The 27,139-nt window shown below is 41.3% G+C and overlaps 1 protein-coding gene across 3 annotated transcripts in view; it reads right to left on the reverse strand.

The window, feature by feature from the left end:
* Positions 1 to 27,139, reverse strand: part of KCNQ5 (potassium voltage-gated channel subfamily Q member 5) — a 303,061-nt gene that overhangs the window by 84,525 nt on the left and 191,397 nt on the right. For all 3 annotated transcript variants that reach the window (XM_074581371.1, XM_074581370.1, XM_074581369.1), the window contains exon 2: positions 7,676 to 7,766. In XM_074581371.1, the coding sequence (XP_074437472.1) occupies positions 7,676 to 7,766 (91 nt within the window). The remainder of the gene's footprint in view (positions 1 to 7,675; positions 7,767 to 27,139) is intronic.

The following is a 27,139-nucleotide window of genomic DNA, read 5'->3' on the forward strand; positions in this document are numbered from 1 at the left end:
AATCCTCATAGAGATTCTGTGTTCTCCTAGAGAAAGTGGCCCTTTGAAGGGCTGGTTAAAAGGCTCTTTTCTGAATAACATGGACAGTCCTTTCCCTCTTAAAATTATGTTCTCCACCTTTGAATGCTAGTCCTCCCTGTGTTGGGAAACAAATGGAATGAGAAACTGATTGTCCACAGTATCAGTATTTACTCTCCTGACTTTCTGCATATAGCCAGAAAATGTCATGGACAAGATAAGCTAAGAGACAGCTCTTATATAGGATCAGATAACAGGAATATAAAAGAGTATAATGTACCTATTCAAAAAATCAACACTGACTTTCTTACTACGGGTTAGTCATTCTAATGTTCAAAATTGTAGCAGGTCGCGAGTTGTGTTACGTTTAACACTGCTTGTCGGTTTGCTATTTCCATCCATTTTCATTGCACAGTACCACCCATTTCTCTATACATGCCCTGTCCATTCAGAGGGAATGGAACATAATTTCATGGACGGTATTTCATCCAGCAGCCATTGACTTGTGGCCAATGCAGTGATCTTAACATTGCACAGTAAAAGGAGATTTGTTGGCGTGTACCTGGTTGGTAGTTCTGCTTGCCTGGGAGCACCGGCAGCAACTCTGAAACTCTCTCTTGCCTTCTACTGCATTTGCTATTGAATGCTGCAGCACTTGAGGTAACCATTCATAGTTATCCCACCTTCTTCATGTGATTCAGTTATGAGATTTTTCTTTGCCCTGATTGCAGATCATGTATAATAATGCTGCTTTAGTCATCTTTAGTCATCAAACCTACTTAAGCTTTCCCAGTAGGACTATAATACATTGCATTTTTTAATTACAAGAGAAAAATGATTCCACTTAATGTGTGATTTTTCATTCTTCTCTTTACAAAGGTTATTTCTGCTTAATACAGAACAAAAAGAAAAGAAAGGACAAAATGTTACTGACAACGTAATCAAGCCCAGAAACATATCAGTAATAGTTTATGCCAGTATCGAGACATCTTTATTCTCTGATGTGTTTGAAGTGTATTTTATCATCCTCAGCACTGTTGACAATAGATTTTTTATAGATACCTTTACAGCTTTATGTGTGGTGCCATGTTCCTTTGTTATTTTTATTGCTACTTTCATCTCTCTCCATAGCTACAGCGTGAGCTTATTTGTTTTAGAGCTCTGTTGGTTGGTTGGTAGCGCCAACGCTGCATCCTGACAGAAGAATTACAGCTTTGGGGACATCTACTGTTATGTTTTTAAATACCTTCACCTCTTCATTTACAATTTTTGCCTTCCGCCCGACTTCCTCCTAATAATTTTTAGTTTCAGAAAAGTGCAACCAGAACTTACATTTCCAATAGGAAGTCTGCTCTGTTTGCACACAAAGATTCTAAAGCAGTTGTAATGAGATCCGGTCCAAATTTTTGTAACAACAGTCAGCTCTGATTTGGTGAAATCAGTACGCATAATAGGAGAGTATCAATTTAATCAGCAAAGACATAAAATTATTTATTTTGATAAGGCAAGAATATTTTCTTTCAAAGCTTTCATGCAGTTTATTATGACATGGTTGAATTGTTTTATGCTCGTGTTATCACCTAATTATGATATTAGTGTATATGAATCCAAACAAGACGGAAAACATGAAGACTTTGACCTTGTCAACATTACATTTCCCTCTCTTATTCTGTCTTTTGATAACTTCAGTTTTTTATGTTTAACAGACACAATTTTTCAGAGACATCTATGCAGAAATTTTTAAATTTCAAAGCCTTGCTTTGATTTGGGATGAAAGAAAACATTGAAAATGAGTGTTTCCTGAGAAACACAGATTCTGAGTTTTGACAAGCTCTAGTAAACTTGAAAATCACTTTTTTTTAGCTCAGGGATCAGTTCATCTGTTTCTCTTGGGAGAAGACTCAAAAAGCTGCAATTAACATGTGGTCTATGCCCTACCATCTTTGTTAGAAATGTATCTAGAACTGAAATCTCCCAAGATCATTCAGTTTTTCCTTTTACTCATTGTTAGCTGGTTCTACCGAGCCATCCATCCAGTCCTCTACTCAGGTCTGGTGGTCTTTATCCAAGCATCGCAAGCGGATTCAAGTTCTCAGACAATAAACTTAAAAATGCTACTTTTTGATTAAGCACTATCCCTCTTTCTTTTTTAAAATCCACTATGCCCAGCTTTAAAATTTTGTAGCGGATTTGTATGATTACATCTCTGTGAGTGGGTTCACTCTCCTAGAGCAGAGACAAATTTAATATAGAATCACAGAATCATAGAATAGTCTAGGTTGGAAGAGACCTTTAAGATCACTGAGTACAACTGTCAACCTAGTACTGCCAAGCTCACCACTAAACCATGTCTCTAAGCACCACCTCTACTCATCTTTTAAATACCTCCGGGGATGCTGACTCAACCACTTCCCTGGGCAGCCTGTTCCAATGCTTAATAACCCTTTTGGTGAAGAAATTTATCCTAATATCCAATCTAAACCTCCCCTGGCACAACTTGAGGCCTTTTTCTCTTGTCCTAACACTTGTTACTTGGGAGAAGAGACTGACCCCCACCTGGCTACACCCTCCTTTCAGGTAGTTGTAGAGAGCGATAGGTCTCCCCTCAGCCTCCTTTTCTCCAGGCTGGACAACCCCAGCTCCTTCAGCCGCTCCTCATAAGACTTGTTCTCCAGACCCGTCACCAGCTTCACTGCCCTTCTCTGGACCCGCTCCAGCACCTCAATGTCTTTTTTGTGGTGAGGGGCCCAAAACTGGACACAGCACTCGAGGTGGGGCCTCACCAGTGCCGAGTACAGAGGCACGATCACTTCCCTACTCCTGCTGGCCACACTGTTCCTGATACAGCCCAGGATGCTGTTGGCCTTCTTGGCCACCTGGGCACACCGCTGGCTCATATTCAGCCGTCTGTTATTCCAGTTTGTAATATGTGCTTGCCTGCTTTGGGACAGCTGTACTCTTTTTTAATCAATGTTCATCCTCTTTCTATGTTTCTTTTATGGGAAAATGTTACAGGTGAAAAACCTTAGGAAGACCTTAATTGCTAGAAGCACTTACTAGACTCTCCTTTTGGATTCGTGTAAGTGACCGCAGTACATGTAGAAGCTGGCCTCATTCTATTTCTGCCTGAAGAATGTGTTCCTAGAGTGTATTTTCAGAGGCCCTTATCCTACAGAACTGGGTACAGCTTCCTACCCCAGCCTTTCTCAGAGAAAAAAACAAAACAGATTTGCCAGAACCAGTCCTCCAGAAATTCACATGAATTTTGCAATCTCTCCATCTTGATTAAAAATGAAAATTATGAAAAAAATCAAATGCTTTGTCACTTCAAATAAAAATGACGTTTCTTTTCTACAGCCTCAATTTTACTTCTAAGCCAAAAGATCTAAAATGCTCAAATACACAAATAATATTTTGTGCCAGGTCAAATGAAATATTTAATCCGATCCAAGACTTTTGGACTTTTTGATTTGCCAAATCTTTGTGGGTCAACTCAAAATATTTTATTTATTTTCTTGAATTGACAACAAACAAACTGAAGTGAAACAGTTATTCACATAGCTTTAGTTGAAAATGATCTTAAAATATAGAGAGTTTGGTCATGAGAGCAAATGACCTCCAGTTCCAGATATATTCCTTCTTGGCTGTCTTCCCCAAAAGATTTGATTTTGCCTTCCCAGCCTAAGTTTTACTTCCCTTGTGTTTATTATTTGATAAAGTGCCAGCAAACGTACTTGTAAGAGATCAGCAATACACCAAAGATTATTTTCTTGCTGTGTTAGTTGGATTCTTAAGCTGCTTGTGGCTTTTTTGATGTTGAAGTAGATTTTATTCTACTGTCTGTCTGGGCTGGGCTATATCAATGCTACAACTTCAGTGCCAGAAGCTGTGTGCACAGACAAGGCTAAAGCATAATTATAATTGTAGGTATAAGGAGTTTTATCTGATGATGTCCCCCTGGTTAGGCTTATTATTTCTGGACAAAAATCTAGCAAAATTAATTACCGATGTAACAATCCAACATTGCTGTATGTAACCTGCACTTAACTTATCTGCAGGACTTTCATTTCAAGCATAAAATTCAAATATTAAATGCTTTTCCCTTGACAGGCCCCCTGATAAGTGGAAGATGCCTAGGAAGACAGTAGTGCTTGTGCAGATGGCAGATCTGAAGCCCTGGCTGGGTACGGCGTGACGCAGCGGGGCAGGTTTGCGTCGGCTCTGGGAGCAGAGCTCGGGCATTTCTGCAGTCCAGACGAGCCCATTAACCTCTGCTGACGCTCAGAAGCCCTCAGCTAATACTGCTTTCCTAAACAACGATTTACTTTGAGCTGCCGCACGCTGTTATATGTTTCTGAGAGGGTATTTAGGACTGATTAGGAGAGATGTTTTCTGCTCCCTTGTAAGGTGAGGCTGAGGGAGATAAATGGAATTGACTGATTGCAGAACAATAATCGTCTCCGCTCCTCTGGCCTTTCTAAGAAGGAGGGAAAGGTTTGCTCACCTCATCTACACTTCCTTCTTTAACCTCCCTGTGTAATTGTGAATAGCTGCGATATGTCAAAAGCCACAGGTGCCAGCAGCAGCTCAGGTATTAAATTGAAGGAACATTACATTATCTTTTTAGCCAATTAACACGGCTGTAGGGGGGACCATCTGGAATGAATCTGCGAAGCAAACAGTTCACAGAAACCCAGCAGGCAGCTCTAGGGATTGTTGTATTTGTATGGTACTTCATTAGAAAATAAACATATATCTTCCATCTCAAACACGAAGCAAAACAGTATTAAACCAGATCTCTTATAGTTAATACAACTGTCTCTACTAAATGACACATTTGTAAGAGTTGTGTGAATCACTGCAAGGAAAAGGTTACAAAAACTCTAGTGACTGCAGTTATTTGTTGGCACAGACAAAACAACTGCTCCTGAGTTACTGTAGAAATGTATTTTTCTCTTGGTTTGCAGTTGCAAAAGCCTGCTTTGATAATAATGCTAATATCAGCTAATGATTCAGTATGCAGAGAAGCTGCAAATCATGCATCAGCAAACTGGAATAAACCAGTCGGCTTTAGCATGCTTCTGGAACTTCATACTTTGCTGTGTTTATATTTTTCTCCATTAGAGACCCACAGCAGGAGCCGTAAAATTCGTCATCACGCAATTCATTCCTGCCAAGGATTTGCTGAGCACACTAGGCTATAGCATAGAAATGTTGGACCAGGCTAGTACTGATGCTTCAAGGATTAACCATCCATGCTTTTCCTCCTTAAGGCCATTTCTGTGTTCAGAGGATGTCACGGGATGCACAGGCAGAACTGTTGGGATGGACAAAGACCTGAGAGTCCTGGTGGACAACAGGATGACCATGAGCCAGCAATGTGCCCCTGTGGCCAAAAAGGCCAATGGCATCCTGGGATGCACCAAGAAGAGTGTGGCCACCAGATCGAGGGAGGTCATCCTCCCCCTCTACTCTGCCTTGGTGAGGCTGCACCTGGAGTACTGGGTCCAGTTCTGGGCTCCCCGGCTCAAGAAGGACAGGGAACTGCTGGAGAGGGTGCAGCAAAGGGCTACCAAGATGATTAGGGGACTAGAACATCTCTCTTATGAAGAAAGGCTGAGGGACTTGGGTCTCTTCAGTCTGTAAAAAAGACGGCTGAGGGGGGATCTTATCAACATTTATAAATACTTAAAGGGTGGGTGTCAGGAGGATGGGGCCAGGCTCTTGTCAGTGGCGCCCGGGGACAGGACAAGAGGCAATGGGCACAAACTTGAGCATAGGAAGTTCCACCTAAACATGAGGAGGAACTTCTTTACCCTGAGGGTGACAGAGCCCTGGAACAGGCTGCCCAGAGAGGTGGTGGGGTCTCCGTCTCTGGAGACATTCAAAACCCCCCTGGACGCGTTCCTGTGCAACCTGCTCTAGGTGACCCTGCTCCGGCAGGGGGGGTTGGACTAGATGATCTCCAGAGGTCCCTTCCAACCCCTACCATTCTGTGGTTCTGTGATTCTGTGACAAAGTCCATCTTTGAAGCCACAGCAGCAGAAAGCGCCGCAGACGGACACCTCTACAAGGACTGGTGTATCAGCTAGTGGAGCTCACCGCACCTCCACCTGGAGACGGGAGCAAACCCAGGACATCGCAGAGCTCCTCCACATTCAGGCTCCTGGGAGAGCCATGGCAAAGCACAGGGAATGGGTTTATCAGCCAGCTGAGGGATCAGTAGTGGTAAGTGTACCAACACAATCAACAAATATGTGGCTCACAGGAAATGCATGTTTTATGTCAGAAAAAATGGCATCTCTACAACTAATTTGCATAAATATACAGGGGAAGAGATTAATTGTCACAAAAGCACCTGCTGTTAGAAATGGGGTGTTTTCAGACTAATCAGATTTTCCTGTTTTCTGTACCAGACAATCTTAGCAATTAGTGTAGTAATCGCAATAATATAGCTAGTTGCAGACCATCCAAACAAGCTTCCATTTGCAAAGTGTTGTTCAGATATGGAAATAATGGGACCAGGCATGAGTGTAGGATGAAATCCGATCACTTTTAGCTGGTTCAACACCACCTGATCTTTTCTCCAGAAAAAAAAAAAAAAGCGTGGAGATGGCTAGGAAGCAAAATGCCACATTTAGCACATCTCTCCCTAATTAGCCCTGCTAAGAAACCATCAGTTGGAGCAGAACACCACACATCTGCACCTAACCAGCTCTGGACATTTAGTTCAGGTATCTGGATGCAGTGGCACATTGTGCTGTAGAGACATAGCATACACGACAATTATGATTATCAGCCTGCTCACGCCATAATTAATTAGGGAGCTGTTCTGAAGACCAGGGCTTTTGGATATATACAGTGATGACAATTAAAATGTTGGCATTTGTCAACAGCTGCTTCACCCCAGGCACTACCTAACGAGCCACAGTCTGCTGTATACATGTAACTGAAATAACCATGGTAACTCTGGATATATAGTGACATTTTAATGATCACTACCACCTATCCTCAGGCCATCACTTGCAGAACTAAATGGCCCATCAAGAAGCAGATGAATAAAGTGGCGTCCGTACAATGCACGAAAAATGTTAAGCACTTTTAGGGTTTAGAGCCATTTAGATCTACCTCAAAAGGGAAAAAGGAGAGTCAAACATAATACAAAAGCATGTATTATGAAGAAATAACGAAACTACCACATCCTACTGCAGCAACTGCCACTAAAATGTCAGTATCCACCGATAGCTAGCACAAATTGGTATCTAAGATACCAAAATTATTTCCTATTTTAAGTCTAAGTGTCTCTTACTACATACTGACTTTATAAATGGCAGCAGCAGTATCAAAGGTCTTTCATGCTCAGTCACTGCCAAACTGCAGGAGAAAAACTATCCGTTACAAACCACAGCAATTCTCAAGCGAAGAAGGGGATGCAGATGCAATACAGTATTTTATTAACACTTTCATACAATCTGACTGGTTGTTAAAGAAAAAGATGATGGAATCCTCTGCTTTACTACATTTTCATCATTCTGATGAAAAGTCTGTTTTCTTAAAGAATTCAGGAATTACACTATTTTCTCCATGGTGAGGGAGAGGATTTGAGCGTGTATAAAAGTATCTGTAAAACTGCCTTGTATTGAGAGTTTTCACTTACCAGAATGAAGAGACAACCAGAGGCAAGTTTTGTGTGTTCAGGAATAGTAGAAAACACGGACAAAATCAAGCAACCAAACACAAGGAGAAAACTGAAAAAGAAAGAATATTAATAATTGTTAATATTTTTCAGAACCCTGACCCAGTATCTATATTGATCCTACTTCACCAATATTAATAGAAGACGATCAATGAACAGTCTTCACTAATAGAAGGGAATTCACCCACTAATTAACTTAGTTTGTTAAAGACATTAGAATAGCCTATTACTAAATCTGTATGTTTCAGTGCAGCACTGGTAGAATTAAAGGAAACAAACACAAGAAACAACGTGTTCTCGGAGACATGACGCAGTATACACAGGCACTACTTTTGATATCACAATCCTGTACCTTTATGCAGTCCAGATACTCTTAGCAACTTTATAAAAAGATCACCAATGGGAGAGTCCTCTCCCCAGTCTGAAAAATCATTTCTCCCACAAGTGACCACAAAGATCTGTTGTATAAGCTTATCGAAGAGCTAAGATACATACTGCACCTAACTGTCCACCTGAAACAACTTCCTTCTGAGCAACAGGCTTCATGTACAAACTACCAGAAGCTGAGAGGTAGCTGAGTTATGGCAGCACTGCCCTTAAGGAACATGCTCCATTCTGGGAACACACTTAATACCATACAATCCATTGAAGAAGTCAAAACAAAGGAGTGAAGTAAGAGAGTCTTATACAAGTCGTGCAATTGCAGTCGGGAAAACACGACTGTGATTTTGAGCTTGCATGAGCTCACATGTTCATGGCACTGATGAATGCATGCAGGTAAAGCAAAGCCCTGACATGCTGCTAAATCTCTTTGTGAGGAAGATGCAAACACCTGGTATCACTGTAGAAATTCTTGCACATCCCACGTCTGATCCTTACAGCGTTCAGTACATGTGGGGTTTGCAGACATGAGCCTGCAGGGCTGGTATTGCTCTGAGGCCTATACTATGGATGATAAGGAATATCCTTTCCTCTGTATCGCTTCACCGATAATAATACCACCGTGCTGGTGAAAACATCTATGAACAGGATCAGAAAAGAAGTCCATTTCACCCACAATACCACAAACTGACTAATCAGCAGCCAGGCTGCACACTGAATGAGTGAGTGCAAGGCAGTGCATGTTCTATGTTTTAAATTCTAGCACTGCATTTTGCAAGTAGTAATAATTGATTCTACCAATGCTTTCCTAATTTCCTTCTTAAAACACTTGCCAGTCATGCTGGGCAATGAGTCAACCAACAAAAGGCAGGCCTTTGGCTTTTATCTGAATTGCTGGGACTCTTGTTAGCAGATGCTCTAACCCAACATGAATAGGTATTGTAAATAATGCAGATATATATCTGCAAGAGAGTACAAATGGCTCCTTCCTGGTACAAAAGGGACTCAGACCTCTTCCAGGGACAAAGGAAAAAAGCACAGAAATTAATGATCTATGTAGAGGGTATGTATGCTCTTCAATATGGTGTTTCCATTAACCAACACAATAATTCTGAAGACACAGAAAGCAGCTTTTAAGAAAAGTACTGGAGGGGGTGTGTGGGGGTGTTTCTGATGGCCAAGTTGAACATCCCTCAGCAGCGTGTTCTTGTGGCAATGAAACCCAACCACACGTTGAGCTCTACTAGCAAGAACATATCCAGCAGATTGAGGGAAGTGATTCGTTCCCATACTTTGGCATCTGAAAGACCACATCTGGAGTGCTGTGCCCATTTTGGGACTTCCCAGCATGAGAGACAGACGGACAGACTGAAGCGAGCCCAGTGGAGGGCCAGCAAGGCGGTCAGGGTCTGCAGCTCATGACATATAGGAAGGGCTGAGCAGAGCTGGGTTTGTCCACCCTGGACAAAGGGAGGCTGAGACTTCTGACTGCTGTCCTCAGCTATCTAATTCTGGTTATAGAGAAGCCAGAGAGGACACAATTCGCAGGGAAGAAAATTATGATTAGCTATAAGGACAAAAAAAGTCACAGCGAAGGTGGTTCAGCACCGGAACAAGTTGCCCAGTGACACTGTGTAATCTCTGTCCCTGGAGATTTTCAGAACTTGCCTGGAAAAGGCCGTGGCCTGACTTTGAAGTGAGCTCCATTTTGAGCAGGAGGTTGGACTAGATGATCTGAAGTGGCCTTTGCCAACCTACATTCTTCTATGATTCTAACTACTGGACACAAACTTCAATATATTATTGCATCTACCCCCACTTGTTCTTCAGGAGCTAAAACTGCTCTTTCCCTTATAATATATAGACTTTCCATAGTGCTGTAATAAAGTAGTGCTGTGAAATATCCAGTACATTAGACAAAAATGTAAGTCCATTTCTTCAGAATTTCTATTAGAAAATCTGATGTGCAATGCAATAAGACATTGAAAACGCATTTTGTAGTGTATCACTTAACTGCTGGGGTGAGGTTCTAAATCTGGTAGGAGCTTGGATATAAGCTCTACTGAGAACTGTAAATAAAACAGTATCCAGGAGGGTAAAGGGTGTCTCTGGCACATACCATTGGCAAGTCTATCTTCCAGACTGAAGAAAGTTAAAGATCAGCATATATATGTTTAAAGGTTTCACAAAAAAATCATTCAAGTGACAAAAATCCACTCTGTGAGCAATTTTGCTCCCCTTCCCCCTGCTTTTTTTAAAAAGGAGAATCTCCTAGAACATTTCAGCTGCTACAGTCTTCGGATACAACCCCCCTATAATTACATCCTACTGGTATAGGCATAAAAGTGATTTCTGCTCGTTAAGGCTTGCATGGAAGGCAAAATAAAATTAAGAAGTGACTAAGAATTTACTGTAAAAGGATCATTTCCTTTTGCTGAATTTCTTTAGTCCTGAATCAGTTAAAATGATATTTTCCTGCTTCCTTTCTGTTTAGGTATTAAAAAATTGCTCTCGTTTAGTTCTATTCCAGTAATACCAACTAAATTGGAGGCCCAGTTGTACTGGGTCTTGTCCAAACACACAGTACGAGTTTTTACTTGGAAGAGATCTCTTATAGCACAATTACAGAAAACAGACGCAGCAGGAAAAAAAGAAAGCGCGTTGTTCCCATATCACAGCTGGAGACCACGGCACAGAAAAGGTAAGGGACTTGCCTAAGGCTACACAGAAAACCTTTATATGTGGAATGAGCCTGAACCTTTTAAGTCCCAGCCCAGTCCTGCAGTCACAAAATCAGCCTCCACTCACCCACCACTTGCTTTGCCACAGTTATTCAGGGCTGTGATTTAGAAGATCACTGTGGGCAGCGTTAATTCATGATAGATGGGAAAAGTGAGTCATGAGAGGGGACTGGTACACTTAAGCAGTGTATTAATCAAAATAAAGGCAAATATTCAGTAAAGCCAGGTGCAGTTTAGATTAGCACCTGGTAGACATAGTTCTGCAGATTATCCTTGAAAAGCAGAAACAATCCTCACAGCCATACCTAAGAATAGTCTTGGAAAGACATTTTTCCAAACCTCTATAACCTTTTGTTCTCAGTTTTTCCAATAACTCTACAAGGAGTGGAGCATTGTTATTAATTATTATTATTAAAAAACAAAAGAAAAACATTTGCATTTATCCACCCACACATTCAGATCTTGCCCCTCTATCCCTTATTCCTCCCTCCAACACTGAACACTTTTTTATGGGCATTCAGCATATTATGTCTAAAATTAGACTGTAAGCACTTTGGGGGAGGGGAGAATCCCAGTCCTATTAGCTTTGCAAAACTAAAAGCATACCTTTAGATGCTGTAAAACACAACACTAGCAACAAAAGTAAAACGACTAAGTGTTCTGGAATGTTTTCTGTAGTTTATTTACCACTGACGTGTTTTCCTTCAAAGTAAACCAATAGACGGGATTCACTTTTTACCTTTTTTAACTTAATCTGTTTACTCAAGCCATGTGATGAAAGCACCTCTCTTTTTCCCCAGCAAGAATTGAAGGCATGGGGGATACAGCAACGCCTTTCACTTGGCTGGACGTTAAACAATGATCTGCCCGGCAAAAATAAATCCCTAAGGTTCAAACGCCATGGCGGTCAAAGTGTATCAGAAGTTGTTCTTCCCTATCATGAACTATTCCTCCAGTGACAGATGAAGTGTAGAGGATTGTATTAAGCCCTGGGTAGTCATTTTATAACCCTCAATAGAGGAAAAAGTATTTTCGAATGCCAGCGTTTGAACTGCGTGCTATGATACGTGCTATATTAGAGGATGCTGCTGTAGGTAGAGAGTGCTACAAAGAAAAACACAGAGCAATTATATTTGGCCTCCAGTGGTTCAACCTGGACCATATATTTGTTCAGGCTGAAAAAAACCAGATGGTCTTTCCTCGTGCATTCAGTATCAGACAGTAAAACATATGCCTTAGGCAGTAACTTCCCATAAAATTATTCAAGCACTGCCATAGCCTTGTATTTTATCAAAAGCAGCAACTTCCATTTTGTTTCAGCAGTAATCAGTTTTGATGCAGATCCTTTCATCTTATTCCCCTGCTTCTAAAAGCATACGCTAATTGGAGAAAAGCCAATTTATGGAAGATAATATAACTCAGAAGCTTTGATATTTATTCAATCCGCCTCTTATAAACTTTTCTTACTGGTTAATTAGGAACTACCAATTCTCCATTTATTTAATTTTCAACAGGATTTTACTATAGTTTGTGATTTAAGTGCCGTACATATGGAAGAGGATGTTCAGTTTAAAGCAATTGTTAAAACATTACTCAGGGAATATCATAAGCATAAAAAATACACTCAGGGAAGGTCTTTAAAAGCTACTTTGCTACATTATTTACTGCTAGAATTAAAATAATCAGAAGTTAAACATCTGCAAACAGTTTTATGACCTCTTCTGTAAATAATAAAAACGTATCACTGTTAAAGTGACATAATTAAGCGATTAGACCACCGGAGTTAATGTTCCAGTATTATTTGAGGTCTGATTTAATCCCTGTAAATGCAAGGACATTCAGGATTATGACCAAAACTGTTTGCAAACCATTGGCAGTGCCATTATCCTGGATTTTGTATGGAAGGTAGAAGAAAGTTTGAAAGCTTTTGTTAACCTTAACCATGACCAAAAAGTAGCTCTTTTTTTTTTCCCACTGGTACAAAGTCAGAACTAATGCAGTTGCTTGCAAATAGAAAGGTGTTTGCATTCACAAGGTCTGAGTCTACAAAGAATCTGTTAGAGTCCCTCCATAAGTAATTCCTTCCCACAGCCAGGAGCAGTGCCCATGTTTTCTTAACAGTGATCAGGATCTCGATGAGTTGAGTACCCAAGTACCACCCTTATTTTATTTTTTTTTTTAATTCCTGAATACATAAAATCTGTGTGAGGCGTTAGATAAATAAATGTGCTGAAGATTTTACTGGATGTATAGCACCAATAGATCTATTACAGGTTTAGATAAGTGGATACAATACCCAGTAAAAAAACCCTATAAAGAAAGGAAGGAAAGAGACAGTCATTCATGGCACTGCTATACTTTCATTGGAACTATTAGTTTTGATGAACTGTTCTCACAAAAAGCACAGAGACAAAGACTTAATAAGCGGGTTCTGGAATGTTTTCTGTAGCTTATTTACCACTGACGTTGGTGACCACTGACGGTGGTTACACGAGGTCCCTGCCTCAGCTAGATGCTGTCAGCACTCTCACCCCTCCTGGCGTGCGAGAAAGGGAGACTTCATGGCTTCAGTGCGCCATGGAGCTGATGGGAACAGAGAAGAACAGTATCTCCTGGGCTAGGAGTTGCTGCCACATATACACACAATTTGCAAGGCACTAAGGTCCCACAGAGGAGAAACTACGCATACTGTTGGACTGAGAGCTGCTATACCATGTTGCATCCTGCAGCAGACGTGCATGCTCAAGACAGGAAGGCTGCAAAAACCTGACAGCTCCCATCAGGCTCAGCATGCTCGCTTCTTGGTGTCTCTGACCAGAGAGTTCCTGGAGGTGGGAGGAAATATCCTCTCCGATAGGATACGGTAAGACAAATGCCGGCGCATTTTTCCTAGCTTTAGGAAGAACTGAAAGTGAAAACATTGGCTAGTGCAGGTGTGAGGAGGACATTTACGCAGGTCCTGTGGTATCTCCCTTAAAAAGTAAATCTTTTCAACATTTCTATAAAACAGATAATGCACTGCTGACATGGTGGAAAAGAATACAGTTTAACAGTTTTGATAGTGCAAGCCATGTGGATTAAATTTTCCATCATTTATAGTTTCAATGTGACTTGTTTATGCAAGAAAATGAGATATGACAAAGGTTATTACAATTTGTTAAAAATGTTTGACAAAAGCTGCATGGAGAATAAGCGCCCTCCCATAGAAAAAGCTCATAAATTTCTCCTGTAGGCTTTCTTTAAAATGTCTTGCACTTCAACCTTTTCTTCAAGTGGAAGAGTGTAATACGTTAAGAGCTTGATACCGCGCTGCCTCTTACCCTGAAACAACACAACAGTCCTGTCTGTGGAGAGGTGGACTATAAAGACCTCATTGTCTTAAAGCATGAAAATAAATCGGATGGGAAACTTTAAAATTTTTTGCGATAAAAAAAATAAATTTGCAGCAGTACCATCTTTTTACACATCCTTTCTTTGGATTAATTGCTACATTTTTCAGAAATATACATATTTGACTGCATTTCATGTCTGAAATTTTTTAAGAACTGAACTTGCTTTCACAGCAACTGGGTTAGAAAGGTGAGTTTTGTCAAGCTCTGATGAATAAATTTTATTAAAACAATATTTTATTTTTTAATTCCACTACAGGATGTTTATTCATTCTGAAGTTAGAAGAGTTCATCAAGTATGAAAGAGATTAAATTTGCGGTGTCAAAAAAAGTGTTGTCAACCTAAATTGACCTTTTCTGTCATACTTTTAAGGAGTCATATTTTTATCAGTGTCTGCTAAGTGATTGTATTTGGCTTGTATTGACAAAGCAAGGAAAAGGCTATAACAGGAGATGCAATCAAAACCAAGCAAATGAAATACAGAGGGATTGTCCGAGCAGCCAGGGATCAGGTTAGGAAAGCTAAAGTCCAGATAGAATTAAAACTGGCCAGGGCTGTCAAGGGTAATAAGAAAAGCTTCTACAGTGATAAAAGGAAGACTAAGGAAAATGTGGGCCCTCCTACATAAACATCCTGGTTACCCAGGATATGGAGAAGGCTGAGGTACTTACTCAGTGACTTCATCAGCAAGTGCTCTAGCCACACCACCCAAGTCACAGAAGGCAAACGCAGGGACAAGGAGAATGAAGAACTGCCCACTGTAGGAGAAGATCAAGTTCAAGACCATCTAAGGAACCTGGAGGTGCACAAATCCATGGGATGTGATGAGATGCATCCCTAGGTCCTGAGGGAACTGGTAGATGAAGTTGCTAAGCCACTATCCATCACATTTGAGTTGTGGCAGTTCAGTGAAGTTCCCACTGACTGGAAAAGGGTAAACATGACCCCCAGATTTAAAAAAGGATAAAGGAAGACCTAGGGAACTACAGTCTGATCAGTCTGACCTCTGTGCCCAGCAAGATCATGGAGCAGATCCTCCTGGAAACTCTGCTAAGGCATATGGAAAATAAGGAGGTGACTGGTGACAGCCAACACGGCTTCACAAAAGGCAAATTATGTCTGACAAATTTCTAAGATGGGCTTACGGCATTGGTGGACAACTGAAGAGTAACTTACATCAACAACGTGGTCTTGTGCAATGCATTTGACACTGTCCCACACAACATCCTTGCCTCTAAATTGGAGAGACATGGGTTTGACGGATGGACCACTCAGTGGATAAGGAACTGGCTGGATAGCTGCACTCAAAGAGTTGTGGTTGATGGCTTGATGTCCACATGGAAACCAGTGATGAGTGGTGTTCCTCAGGGGTCGGTAGTGGGACTGGCACTGTTTAACATCTTTGTTAGCGACACAGACAGTGGGACTGAGTGCACCCTCAGCGAGTTTGCCAACAACACTGAACCGTGTGGTGCAGTCAACATGTTGAAGGGAAGGGATGCCATCCCCAGGGACCTGGACAGGCTTGAGAGGTGGGCCTGTGTGAACCTCATGAAGTTCAACCAGGCCAAGTGCAAGGTCCTGCACCTGGGTCACGGCAATACCAAGCACAAATACAGGCCAGGTGGAGAATGGATTGAGAGCAGCCTTAGAAGAAGGACTTGGGCATGTTAGTTGATGAGAAGCTCAACATGACCCAGCAATGTGTGCTTGCAGCCCAGAAAGCCAACTGTATCCTGGACTGCATCAAAAGAAGCATGGGCAGCAGGTTGAGGGAGGTGATTCTCCCCATCTACTCCCCACCTGGAGTACTGTGTTCAGCTCTGGGGCCCCCAACATAAGAAAGACATGGACCTGTTGGATCAAGTCCAGAGGAGGTCCACAAAGATGATCAGAGGGCTGGAGCACCTCCTATCAAAACAGGCTGAGAGAGTTGGGGTTGTTCAGCCTGGAGAAGAGAAGGCTCCGGTGAGACCTAATCGAATCCTTCCAGTACCAAAAGGGGGCCTACAGGAAAGATGGGGAAGGACCCTTTATCAGGGAGTGTAGAGACAGGACAAGAGGCAACAGTTTTAAACTGAAAGAGGCTTGATTTAGATTAGATATTAGGAAGAAATTCTTTACTGTGAGGATGATGAGACACTGGAACAAGTTGCCCAGGGAAGCTGTGGATGCCCCATCCCTGGAAGTGTTCAAGGCCAGGCTGGATGGGGCTTTGAGCAGCCTGGTCTAGTGGGAGGTGTCCCTGCCCATGGCAGGGGGTTGGAACAAGAGGATCTTTAAGGTCTCTTCTATGCCAAACCATTCTATGATTTATGATTCCATGAAATAGATACCTATAGGACACCAATCAAAGTGTCATTAAATGCACATTTGATAATCCATTCTATCCTAGACAAAAAATAAAACATCAAGGTAAATTTCTCCAGGGATCTATAAATCAGGCATCATTCTTCCTTGAGCAAGCACAACAGCTTAAAAGAAAACAAAACAAAATAAGAAATGCTTATTCTGATGGGTTTAATGCTTAGAGATACTTGTGACCTAGATATTTTCTAAAAGTTTTTCATTGGCTTCAACAGGAGACATTTTTGACACAAAAGTAAGAATAAAGCATGTGTTCTTCCAGATTTTAATTATTTTAAAGATTGGGAAGCGTGATACTGATTTGCATCCCAGGATCCCTGTTTGCACTTACAGGTGCCTCAAATCTGTTGAAAATGACAAAACATCCTTTTATCACAGCCAAAGAGTAGGTCTTTTTGTCGAACAAAATTTTAAAATGTGAATGCTTCATTTAGTAAACAACATCTGCATTTAGACAACTCTGTTGGTATTTTTTTTTCTTTTGTATCAAATAGCCCTAACCCCTAATGACAAGCCTGGTAGCTCACCTAGCAACCTTTGCTTCACCACAGATATTTCCCAAGAAAATGATTTTTAAATATGAATAGAAACTATGTTGTATTTATCACTGAGCATTGGTTGCAGCATTTGGATAAGTTTTTTAGAACATATACAAACATATTATAATGCAATGGAGAAAATTAAAAGAATTACAGGATGAAGCTGGAGAAATGAAAACCACTGCACAATCTGTTTTGTAAAACCATGTTTCCATTGCAGTGTATTTATTCTAACCTTGTCTACAATCTAGGGCAAAGGGAAATACTCAAATAACCTCTTTCTGTAAAAATGTTTGCTAACACACTGTACTCATATCTCTTGCAAATCAGAAAAATAATTCTTAATTTCTTAAACATGTAGATGTTTAAGAAAGAAATGTGTTCTGGTGATCGCCAGCATAATCCACTTCAAGCTTTTCAGGTCTTCAGATTTTAGGACAGAAACACTGCCACTACCACATGTTTGTTTTCTGAAAAGAGCAAAATCAAAAGAACAGAAGAATTGGAGGACTGCTGGGTAGTTTTTATGCCACCAGTAACAGTCTCCTCTTTGCACAGTGCTGAGAGTGCAGCTCTGGCTCCGCTGAAGTTGAGGCATGATTGATCGTAACGGGGCCAGACATCACTCACCTTCATGATCTAATTGTCCATCAGTGGCCAACAGTGCCATGGCTTTGGCGGCTAAAACTAAGTAGAAACCATACTGGGTTGGAAAAAAAAGCCTGTCTAATTTAGCCTCTTAGATTAGTTAATCCAACTCAGTGTGACTCAGCAAGACCCCAAGTAAATCACACTGTGCCAGCGAACGGCACTGTTACTCCTGATGGCTCCTGACGGTCTACACCATTAAATGGTGAGGACTGCCACTAGCATCCTTTTGGCCTGGGTAAAATAACACCTTCCTAGACAACTCCTGGGTATATTCTGGAAGTTAGCATGTATCTCAATGAAATTTTTCTCTGGATGAAAATTTTCTCTCGACTTGCTAGTACATCTTTTATGATGGGCAGGTACTTTTGGATGTCAAATTATTGTGTTGAAAAAACATTTTTATACTTAAGTCCGTACCCAAGCACTATCAAACGAGCATATTTAAAATATGAGCTGTAATTTATGATCAATGAGGATATTTCAGTATTGGTTTATGTCTCATTTGAAGGTAAGGACAAAGGCAAAGTCTGTTGAAAATGTAATCATTCAAATTCAGGTGCCTGCCTGGCATATTTTAATAAGAAATTGGGATTAAAATACTTGCAAGATTTGGGATTAAGATAATTATCCCAACATGACTACGGTAGGTTGATACTTTGGGCAGCACCCAAGGATCATCTGTGCATTTTCACCTAAAATATTCCATCCTATTGAAGAGCTCTGGAACATAAATCAATCTCCTTATTTATCATATTTTTCTCCAGTAGTATATTGTATATTAGACTTTGATTTGGTTTTAAATTTGTTTTTCAGCGGTGTGTGGCCAGTAACACAGAGAGTTAAAGGAGTTCTTCAGGGTAAAGGACCACTCAAATATAGTCATGCAAACATTCTGCTGCAGTATGTGGGGAAAAGGAGCTCCCCTCAGGAATCTCTCAAGAAGGACTCCTAGTAATCCTTGGCTACGTCTATAATTTTTTATTATTCCAGACATGTGAACAAAGTAGTACCCACAAATCCTCCAAAAATTGCTTTCCATACTGCAAAATAACACAATTATTATGGCAGCAGCATTCACTTTTCATGATATAGATGAAGAATCTATGGGATACTTGGCTTTGCATGGAGATTCTGGTTTATTTGCTGTCCCTAAATACTATTAAGTCTCACATGTTACCAGAATACTGGATAAGACAATAAATCACTTTTTTTTTTTTTTTTTTTGTGATAAAGTGTTTAAAAAGGAAACATGAGTTCCTGAGTGTAATGGCACAAAATGATTAAAAACTCAAATGCCAGTTAATCTGCTCACTTTATGATGTCTTCATTCAGCAGGTTGATTAAGATAGGGACAATTTATCACTTTTTAGTATACTGAAATACAGAATAATATTTTTAAACACTCCATTTAAGAGAATGAGGATGAAAGAGTAAGTCTGTCCTGAACAAACCCATACATTCACGACAGAATTTCAAAAAATAGTAAGCATAACAACAGTATTTGGAAGTCCAGGCTACCTTATAGCCCCAACACCCCTCACAGCTACCACAGAAATCTAAGCAGCCACAAATGCCAGGGCTGATTAAACTTAGCAGAATAATGTCATAATGACATCAAGAATAAACAGTTTTGAAAATGTCTTCAATGTACAAAGATCTAGGTCTTCTTTTTCTAATTTAATTTACTCTTATTAACTAATAGCTGGAATTTGGTCTTCAGTCAAACCTTACGGTTGACTTCAGTGGAAGTATGCCTTGTGTTGGGAATTAGGAGCTTACTCATAAATATCACCAGATCTAAGAAAATCCTGTTAATTTCTTACAGTTTTCTCCCGGTAGTAAACAAGGACATAAATGGAACACAGAATATTTTTCCAACATAATGCATTGTTAGTATTAAACTTACTTCTAAAAATCAATCACTGCACTTCAGCTGGAGGGTGTTCAGTTTTATACCATACCATTAGTCTTGTCTCCCTTAATCTAAATAAGTTCTGTGCTTTCTGGAATCTGAAGTGCCCTTTCTTGTTGTTAGGCAGCAGTACTAACAGAGCAGGACTTGATGGCAGAAGCATGTCAGATTGCAAAAGAAGAATCTCATCTTGAAGGGTTCAAACGATGATGAGAATTTCCTGGGTTTAATGTATTTATAGCAACACTTATCTCCTCTCTCCATGTGGTTTTATGCTCCTCCATACGTTATGGAAAGCAGCATGGTCTCAAATCTGAGGGGGGAGTGCGGTGTTCACCTATTTCTTTGTATGCTCTAAGTTTTTTAATGTTTAAAAGCAAAGAGCAGACATGCGCTTTGTCAAGCGCTAGGCCTTGCTGAGGTGGGTACAGCAAACAGCTTGTTGTGTTATATCACACACTGCTTTGAGAAGAGAACAGCTCTGGCAGCGGCCTCAACCAAGACGTAACACTCACTTTTCAAAATGGGGCTTTATTCTGTCTGAGTGTCCCCAGTCAAAGCCCAATGATGTAACTCATTTTCCTCTATTTTTCAGAGTCTTTTATCTCATAATCACTGCAATTGGAAAGAAGGCTACTTGTTTTCTTCCGTGCATCAAACAAGATGTTCTGAAGTGCCGACACCGTGCCGCTGCTAAGCACACCAGCAGTGGCTGCAGGCAGCGGCGTGGAAGGGCAGCATCTCGTGTGCCTATGGCAGGACCTGCCTCTCCCGGGATGTTTGTGAGGAAGTCAGCTGCTCCACACAGGCCTGGCTTCTGCGTGCCCGTGGGCAACAATAATATTTCTGTTTCGATAATGAGTTATTTTATTAAATGCAAAGGTTCTGGAACAACGATTATGCTTATGCAGAATGTTAAATACACAAAGCCATCGCTTATTTTCCATATGGGCAAAAACTTGCCCTTTTGAGCTTCTTAAACACATTAAAGCTGCTGCTTGTCTGTTTGAAACAACACATGAAGGTGCTTTTACTTTCCAACATTTTATCTTACAGTGGCTTGCGCTCTTTGCCAAAACCGTTCTGCTCAGAAATTAGTGTGAAACAAGTTTGCATTTTTAAGACATAGTACAGGCACAGAGATAACTTTATGCGAATTTTACTTTAGCAGATCAGTTTCCTTTCACAGATGCTGATCCTGTAAGCACTTACTCAAGTGCTCAAGGTCCAGTTGGATGGGGCTTTGAGCAACCTGATCTAGTGGAAGATGTCCCTGCCCACAGGAGGGCGGTTGGACTAGATGGTCATTAAAGGTCCTTTCCCACCCAAACCATTCTATGATTCTATGAGCTATGTGCACAGCTTACTCAGAGATGATTGTGAGTGCGTACTTCCAAACACTGACTGCATGCTACAAGGTTAGAGAAGAAGTCCTGGAGATCCCTTTGTTAACCACACAGTTGAAGTCATTTTTCTGGAGCTTCAATGCACCAAGTACTAGCCTCCAGTAATTGCATGGAATGTCCTAGTGAACAGGATTGTAATTTCCCACAACTAGGAAACAGGCAGACATTTACCTTCTGCTGGAAGGAGAAAACCATCTCTCTTACTACAAGGAGGTGCAGTTAGTTGGTGTATCTATCTCAGCCTAGAATGATTCCTGGCTGTGTTGAGTGCCAAGGGAACATCTCTCTGTTGTACCTCCGTGGCTCCCATGACAGCATCTTACAGCATTCAGTGCACTCAGTCCAGACAACTCCATCATGAGAGACAGGAGTGTTGTTTCCCTGTATTAACAATGTGGAGGAGAGATACATGATATTTTGGCCTCCTACAATTCATAAAGATCCACATTAAAAATCAGTACGGGCTAGGCACTGAAGGGCTTTTGCAAATTCTGAGTCTCTGAGAGTCTAAAATGCTTAACTGTCTTTAAAATGTTAACTCAAGCATACATGAGAAGCTTGTGAGAGCTGAGAATCGGTCCTTCCTAGGCCAGCAGTGACTTAAGCTATGTATGGGACCCAAACAGAGCACTCACACAGCCAGGAATTATGCTTAGCTGAGATACGCCAGCTGACTGCACCTCCTTGCAGTGAGAGCGGTGTTTTTCTTCTTCCAGCAGAGATGCATGTCTGCCTGTCTCCTAATTGCTCAGGAAACTTGACAAGCAAAAGAGCGGATTCGGGGTGAGCTAAAAATGTTGTATATATTTATCCGTAAAAAACAAGTTCTGCTAGCTGAACCTTTTTCTTTTCATATATTTTGTGGCCTGTTATGAACATTTATGTAGATTTAAAGACTATATGCTGAGCGGGACCAGGCATCTTGATTTAACTGAAAAATCATGTAACAGTATCCATCCATCCACATGAGAGCACACAGATGAAAAAGTAACCCAATCAACCAATATGCCAAAGCAACAGAAAAGCTTTTCAACCTAACAAGATCGTTTAGTCAAACCTTCCTATAAAACTGTATGAAATAGTTTTGCAGTATGCCCAGAGCACCACTGAGCTCAGACAATCACAGGCAAATAAATAACCAAGGACCTGTCTGTTGAAATCATCATATTAATCTTTAACAAAACTAAAGTTACATTGGCTTCTTTTACAAAGGGAATCCATAAACTTCACAGCCTCATGTTGGCTGGAAGGGACCTCCAGCGGTTATTTTGTCCAACCCCCTGCTGAAAGCAAGTTCAATTACATCAGCTTGCTCAGGGGCGCATCCAGTCGAGTGGCGAGTATCTGCAGGGAAGGAGGCTCCGCAGCCTCTCTGGGCAGCCTGGTACAACACCATCTGCCCCCATGGTTACCATTTTTTTCTTAATATCAAGCTGCAATTCTTATGTAAGAAACACTGAGCATCACATCACTTTACTCCTCAAAGTATAATCACAACATTTCTTTGGCTTTTTTTTAGATCACCAGCCTGTATCACTCAATCTACTAGATTAAGAACGAGCGGGCTTGATGGGCTGGGATGACGGGATGGTCTGCATCCCTGTCCTCCTGGTGCTAATCACATAGCTGTTGCCTCCTTACCCCAGTAAGCTCACTTAGTTTGTGGCTTTTGGTTGAAGATCTGTAAACCTAACATTGAAGCACCAAGGCCAGATATCAAGGCCTCTCAACCTAAAAGAGTCTCACAGTTCTCTGCAGTATCTTCATTATCCACATTGATATTCTTGGCGTCCTCTATCCTTTTATTTTTGCTTGTTATTTTTCATAGATTCATAGAATCATAGAATCATAGGGTTGGAAGGGACCTCTGGAGATCATCTAGTCCCATCCCCCTGCCAGAGCAGGGTCACCTAGAGCAGGTTGCACAGGAACGTGTCCAGGGGGGTTTTGAATGTCTCCAGAGACGGAGACTCCACCACCTCTCTGGGCAGCCTGTTCCAGGGCTCTGCCACCCTCAAAGTAAAGAAGTTCCTCCTCATGTTTAGGTGGAACTTCCTATGCTCAAGTTTGTGCCCATTGCCTCTTGTCCTGTCACTGGGCACCACTGAAAAGAGCCTGGCCCCATCCTCCTGACACCCACCCTTTAAGTATTTATAAGTGTTGAGAAGAACCCCCCTCAGCCGTCTTTTTTACAGACTGAAAAGACCCAAGTCCCTCAGTCTTTCTTCATGAGAGAGGTGTTCCAGTCCCCTAATCATCTTGGTGGCTCTCTGCTGCACCCTCTCCAGCAGTTCCCTGTCCTTCTTGAACCGGGGAGCCCAGAACTGGACCCAGTACTGCAGGTGTGGCCTCACCAGTGCAGAGTAGAGGGGGAGGATGACCTCCCTCGAGCTGCTGGCCACACTCTTCTTGATGCACCCCAGGATGCCATTGCCCTTTTTGGCCACAAGGGCACATTGCTGGCTCATGGTCATCCTGTTGTCCACCAGGACTCCCAGGTCTCTTTCAGCTGAGCTACTCTCCAGCAGGTCAGCCCCCAACCTGTACTGGTGCATGGGCTTATTACTCCCCAGGTGCAGCACCCTACACTTGCCCTTATTGAATTTCATAAGGTTCGTCTTTGCCCAGATCTCCAACCTTTCCAAGTCTCTCTTCCATGCCTTCGGGAGCTGGGAAGAGCACAGCCTGTCTACGGGGCCTTGCAGCTACAAGCACCATACAGGAAGAATGACATGATTGCAGTGGGCAGCCCACAAGCTTGTCTGTGAAGAAAGACCATGATACCTTCTCAGTCCCTGATAATTTGATTTGCTGGAAGACTTTTTCCTGACTCCAGGTTGACCCATTTGATGTCCAGTAAATAACAAGAAATAAAATTCAAGCATCTAAGAAAACTTTCTCAGTACCATTTTAGATGTCTACCTTGCATGCATCTAGTGGCCTGTCCCAAGTTGCTGTCACAGCTCTTTGTTTCAGAGGAAAGGGGAGAGATGAAATCAAAGTATTTGGTCGATTTTGCTTGATGGACAAAAAGAAAAAACTCCTAACCCTCCCACTCAGTTGCTGTCAACTGAAGCACTTACGCCTGAGTTTCACTTCTAATCATCTTGCTGAGGACATGACAGTATTATTAAAGCTCCTTCTGAAAAATTCAATTTTTCAATAGCAGGAAAAAATAAAATGAGAATGTCTTTAGACAGAAAACCCTTATAAAGACTGAAGGTAAAATGACAATTTTGATTTGTTCCCGTATTTTCAGTTTTGCTCTCTTGTTACAACCTGTTGCCTCAGAAAGCCTTCAACTAGTTGAATGTGCATCAGCCAACAGCTAAATGAAGCACCTCAACGCTTCTTAAAGTATCTAATGTCCTTTTTTAATTTTGCAGAATTTTTTTAGAAAAATGTAAACTTGGTAATGAAAGCCCATGCAAATCTGCTTTGTCATGGAGCAAATTTTGCTTTGCCATTCACTGTCTAGATGATCACAGAGGACCAGACCAAAGCCTGTCCAGCCCTTGGAGCAGTGAGTTCCCCTATGGAGGTGGCAAACTGGTTCCTTACCAGCAGGCTGGGGCTCAGGGGCTTCCCAAACCTCAGGCTGTGGACCTGGACAGACTCTGATTCTATCAGGTTGCCTAATCACGGTTCTGGAGTCCATGTGTATTTTCAGCATGCATACACAAACCGTGAACGATTTACAAAGTTTGAGTTCTATGAAGACGTATCTTTTAATTTGGTTGCCTAATCCTATTTAATAATTGCCCCAATGCCACCTCTGTGTGGCATTCTGAGAGGCAGTTAATTACCATTCCTGTTCATCCGCTCATCTTCACTTTATAAATCCTTATTATATGTGGGTACAGAATAAACCTTTTCTCCCGAGGTAGGGAAGATACAGACAGAAGTGAGCTCTACTTTCCAAATTCTAATCCGATGACCGCTGAACTCAGCCCATGTCAGGCCAAGCAGGCTGGCAGCATTTAATGAACGCCGGTGTCTATTTTTCATGACTCACAGTGGGGTGATGTGTCTGGAATAATCTCCGTCTGCCTTGCTTCTGTAGCTTCCTGACGAGATTTGTTGACTGGAGACAGTTTACACTATGAGGCTGAGCTAGTCCAATGCTTTAACTGTATGTGTAGTACCTAATACTCACACACTTTACACCACAGGGACAATAACATACTTTTATTACGTAAAGGGACACTACCATTTTAAAATATATTTGCAACCTGCCTGATAGGAGCTAGTTGGGATGATATAACTCTATTTTAAAATTGCCATTTTTCTTATTATTCCAGTTACTAGGTAAGTCTCAAATCAGATGCATGGAGAAAAATAAGAGTTAAAATGCAGTTTTTGCAATGGCATTGCAAAATATCCAAGAGGGGGGAAGCCTAATTGGCTTATATACTGTGAAAATTGCACACAATTTGTAAAATAACAATACAGTGTGAGTCCTGAAACACACATGTATAAGAAGTCTTCATCTCATTAGTCTCTGGAAAAATCAAACCGCTGCTACCAGCTTCAGCGACTCGTGGTCTCCCTGGAGTCAGCACAAACTTCTCTTGCATACGAGAAGACCGAAGCTGGACTGTAGGTAATTACTGCGGAAACGCAAACAGCTTGCTTTTAAAAAATTCTGTGCATGTTGAATGTATGTGATAGATTTAAACAACATCATAAATGTAAACTGTACTTGAGAAAACTGTAACCGTGCAGCTGGGAGAGTCCATAAAGATAAAAGAAATGTTTCCATAACATTTAATTTCAAGTTGACATTTATATAACAAAACCATGGTAAAGCTATGTTTAGCTGAAGTTGTTTGCATATTTTGCATCAGTATCACCAAAGGCTCTCTCCCTCATTTATATAGTTACCACATTTTGGTAACCACATTTATATAGCAGAGGCAACAGCTACCGCAAAAGGAAAACTGAAAACCAGAGAATTTTTAACATTTGGATAAACAAGCCATCAATTCTGGTATTGTAACTAATCAACAACTGGATGTGTTCACTTTTGACTGAAGGAATTGCCCTGTTTTCAGTAACGGAGACACACAGCATAGCTCATACCGAGCTGTCGAAACGGAGACACACAGCGTAATTCATACCAACGTCTTGAACATTTAACTGTGAAAACACCCTAATCACTATGATTTCAGTTTGTCAGACAGAAACACGCTATTTTTCTTTTGTCTCTATCATCTTAAAAGTGTCACAGGAAATGGCCAACCTTTTAGGCTTATGCAAATTCATCCTTCTGAGTTCATTTCCCTATCAAGCACAAGGCCGCAGAAAAGTTTTGTTTTGGTTTTTTTTTTCAGTCACATTGATTTAGTAAGGAAAGAGGCTTAACACAAGTAGATCCCTTCCTGGCTGCCATTGAGATACTGAGAGGGTTCACGTGACGTTTTCCTAGATGCATTACGCCTGCTAAGAGACGCAGAAACACGAGTTTCATGTTTGTAGGGTGACATCCCATCCCTGTTGGAATGAATAAGAGTTTTGCTGTTGATGTTAGTGGGGTTAAGATTTCCTGAGAGGAAATCAGCCCCTTTTTTTCTACCAAATCCACTACTTGAGAAACCCGTTGTGTTCACTGCAGAAAGCCGGAGAAGATGGGCCTTTACTGCACTTGAAGGTGTGGAGACCCAGTGGACCGTAGCATACGTCAGCCTGCCAGGGCCAGCTTTAAACAAGCTAGCTCGAGTTCTGACAAAGCACAGCCAAAGCAGCACAGAGGTCAGCTCAGGCTAAATGTCCCGTTATTGCTGTCCCATTATTCACCCAGCTTGCCAGACAGGCCGAGTAGTTCATACTTGCGCTCTAGCCCGTCACAATTACACTACTATCATTACCCAGGCTGACTGCATAGAAACTAGCTCACGAGTGTCCGCAAAAGGTCCTGCTGGCTTAATCAGAGATTTTTCAGGCTTAAGAATACAACTCGCAATACAATATCCGAAATAAATTCCTCAAAGAATCTGTTACAGAAGAATATCGGGTTTATTTTCTCCATCACACCTACA

This window comes from Larus michahellis, chromosome 3 (assembly GCF_964199755.1).
Source record: "Larus michahellis chromosome 3, bLarMic1.1, whole genome shotgun sequence".
NCBI lineage: Eukaryota > Metazoa > Chordata > Aves > Charadriiformes > Laridae > Larus > Larus michahellis.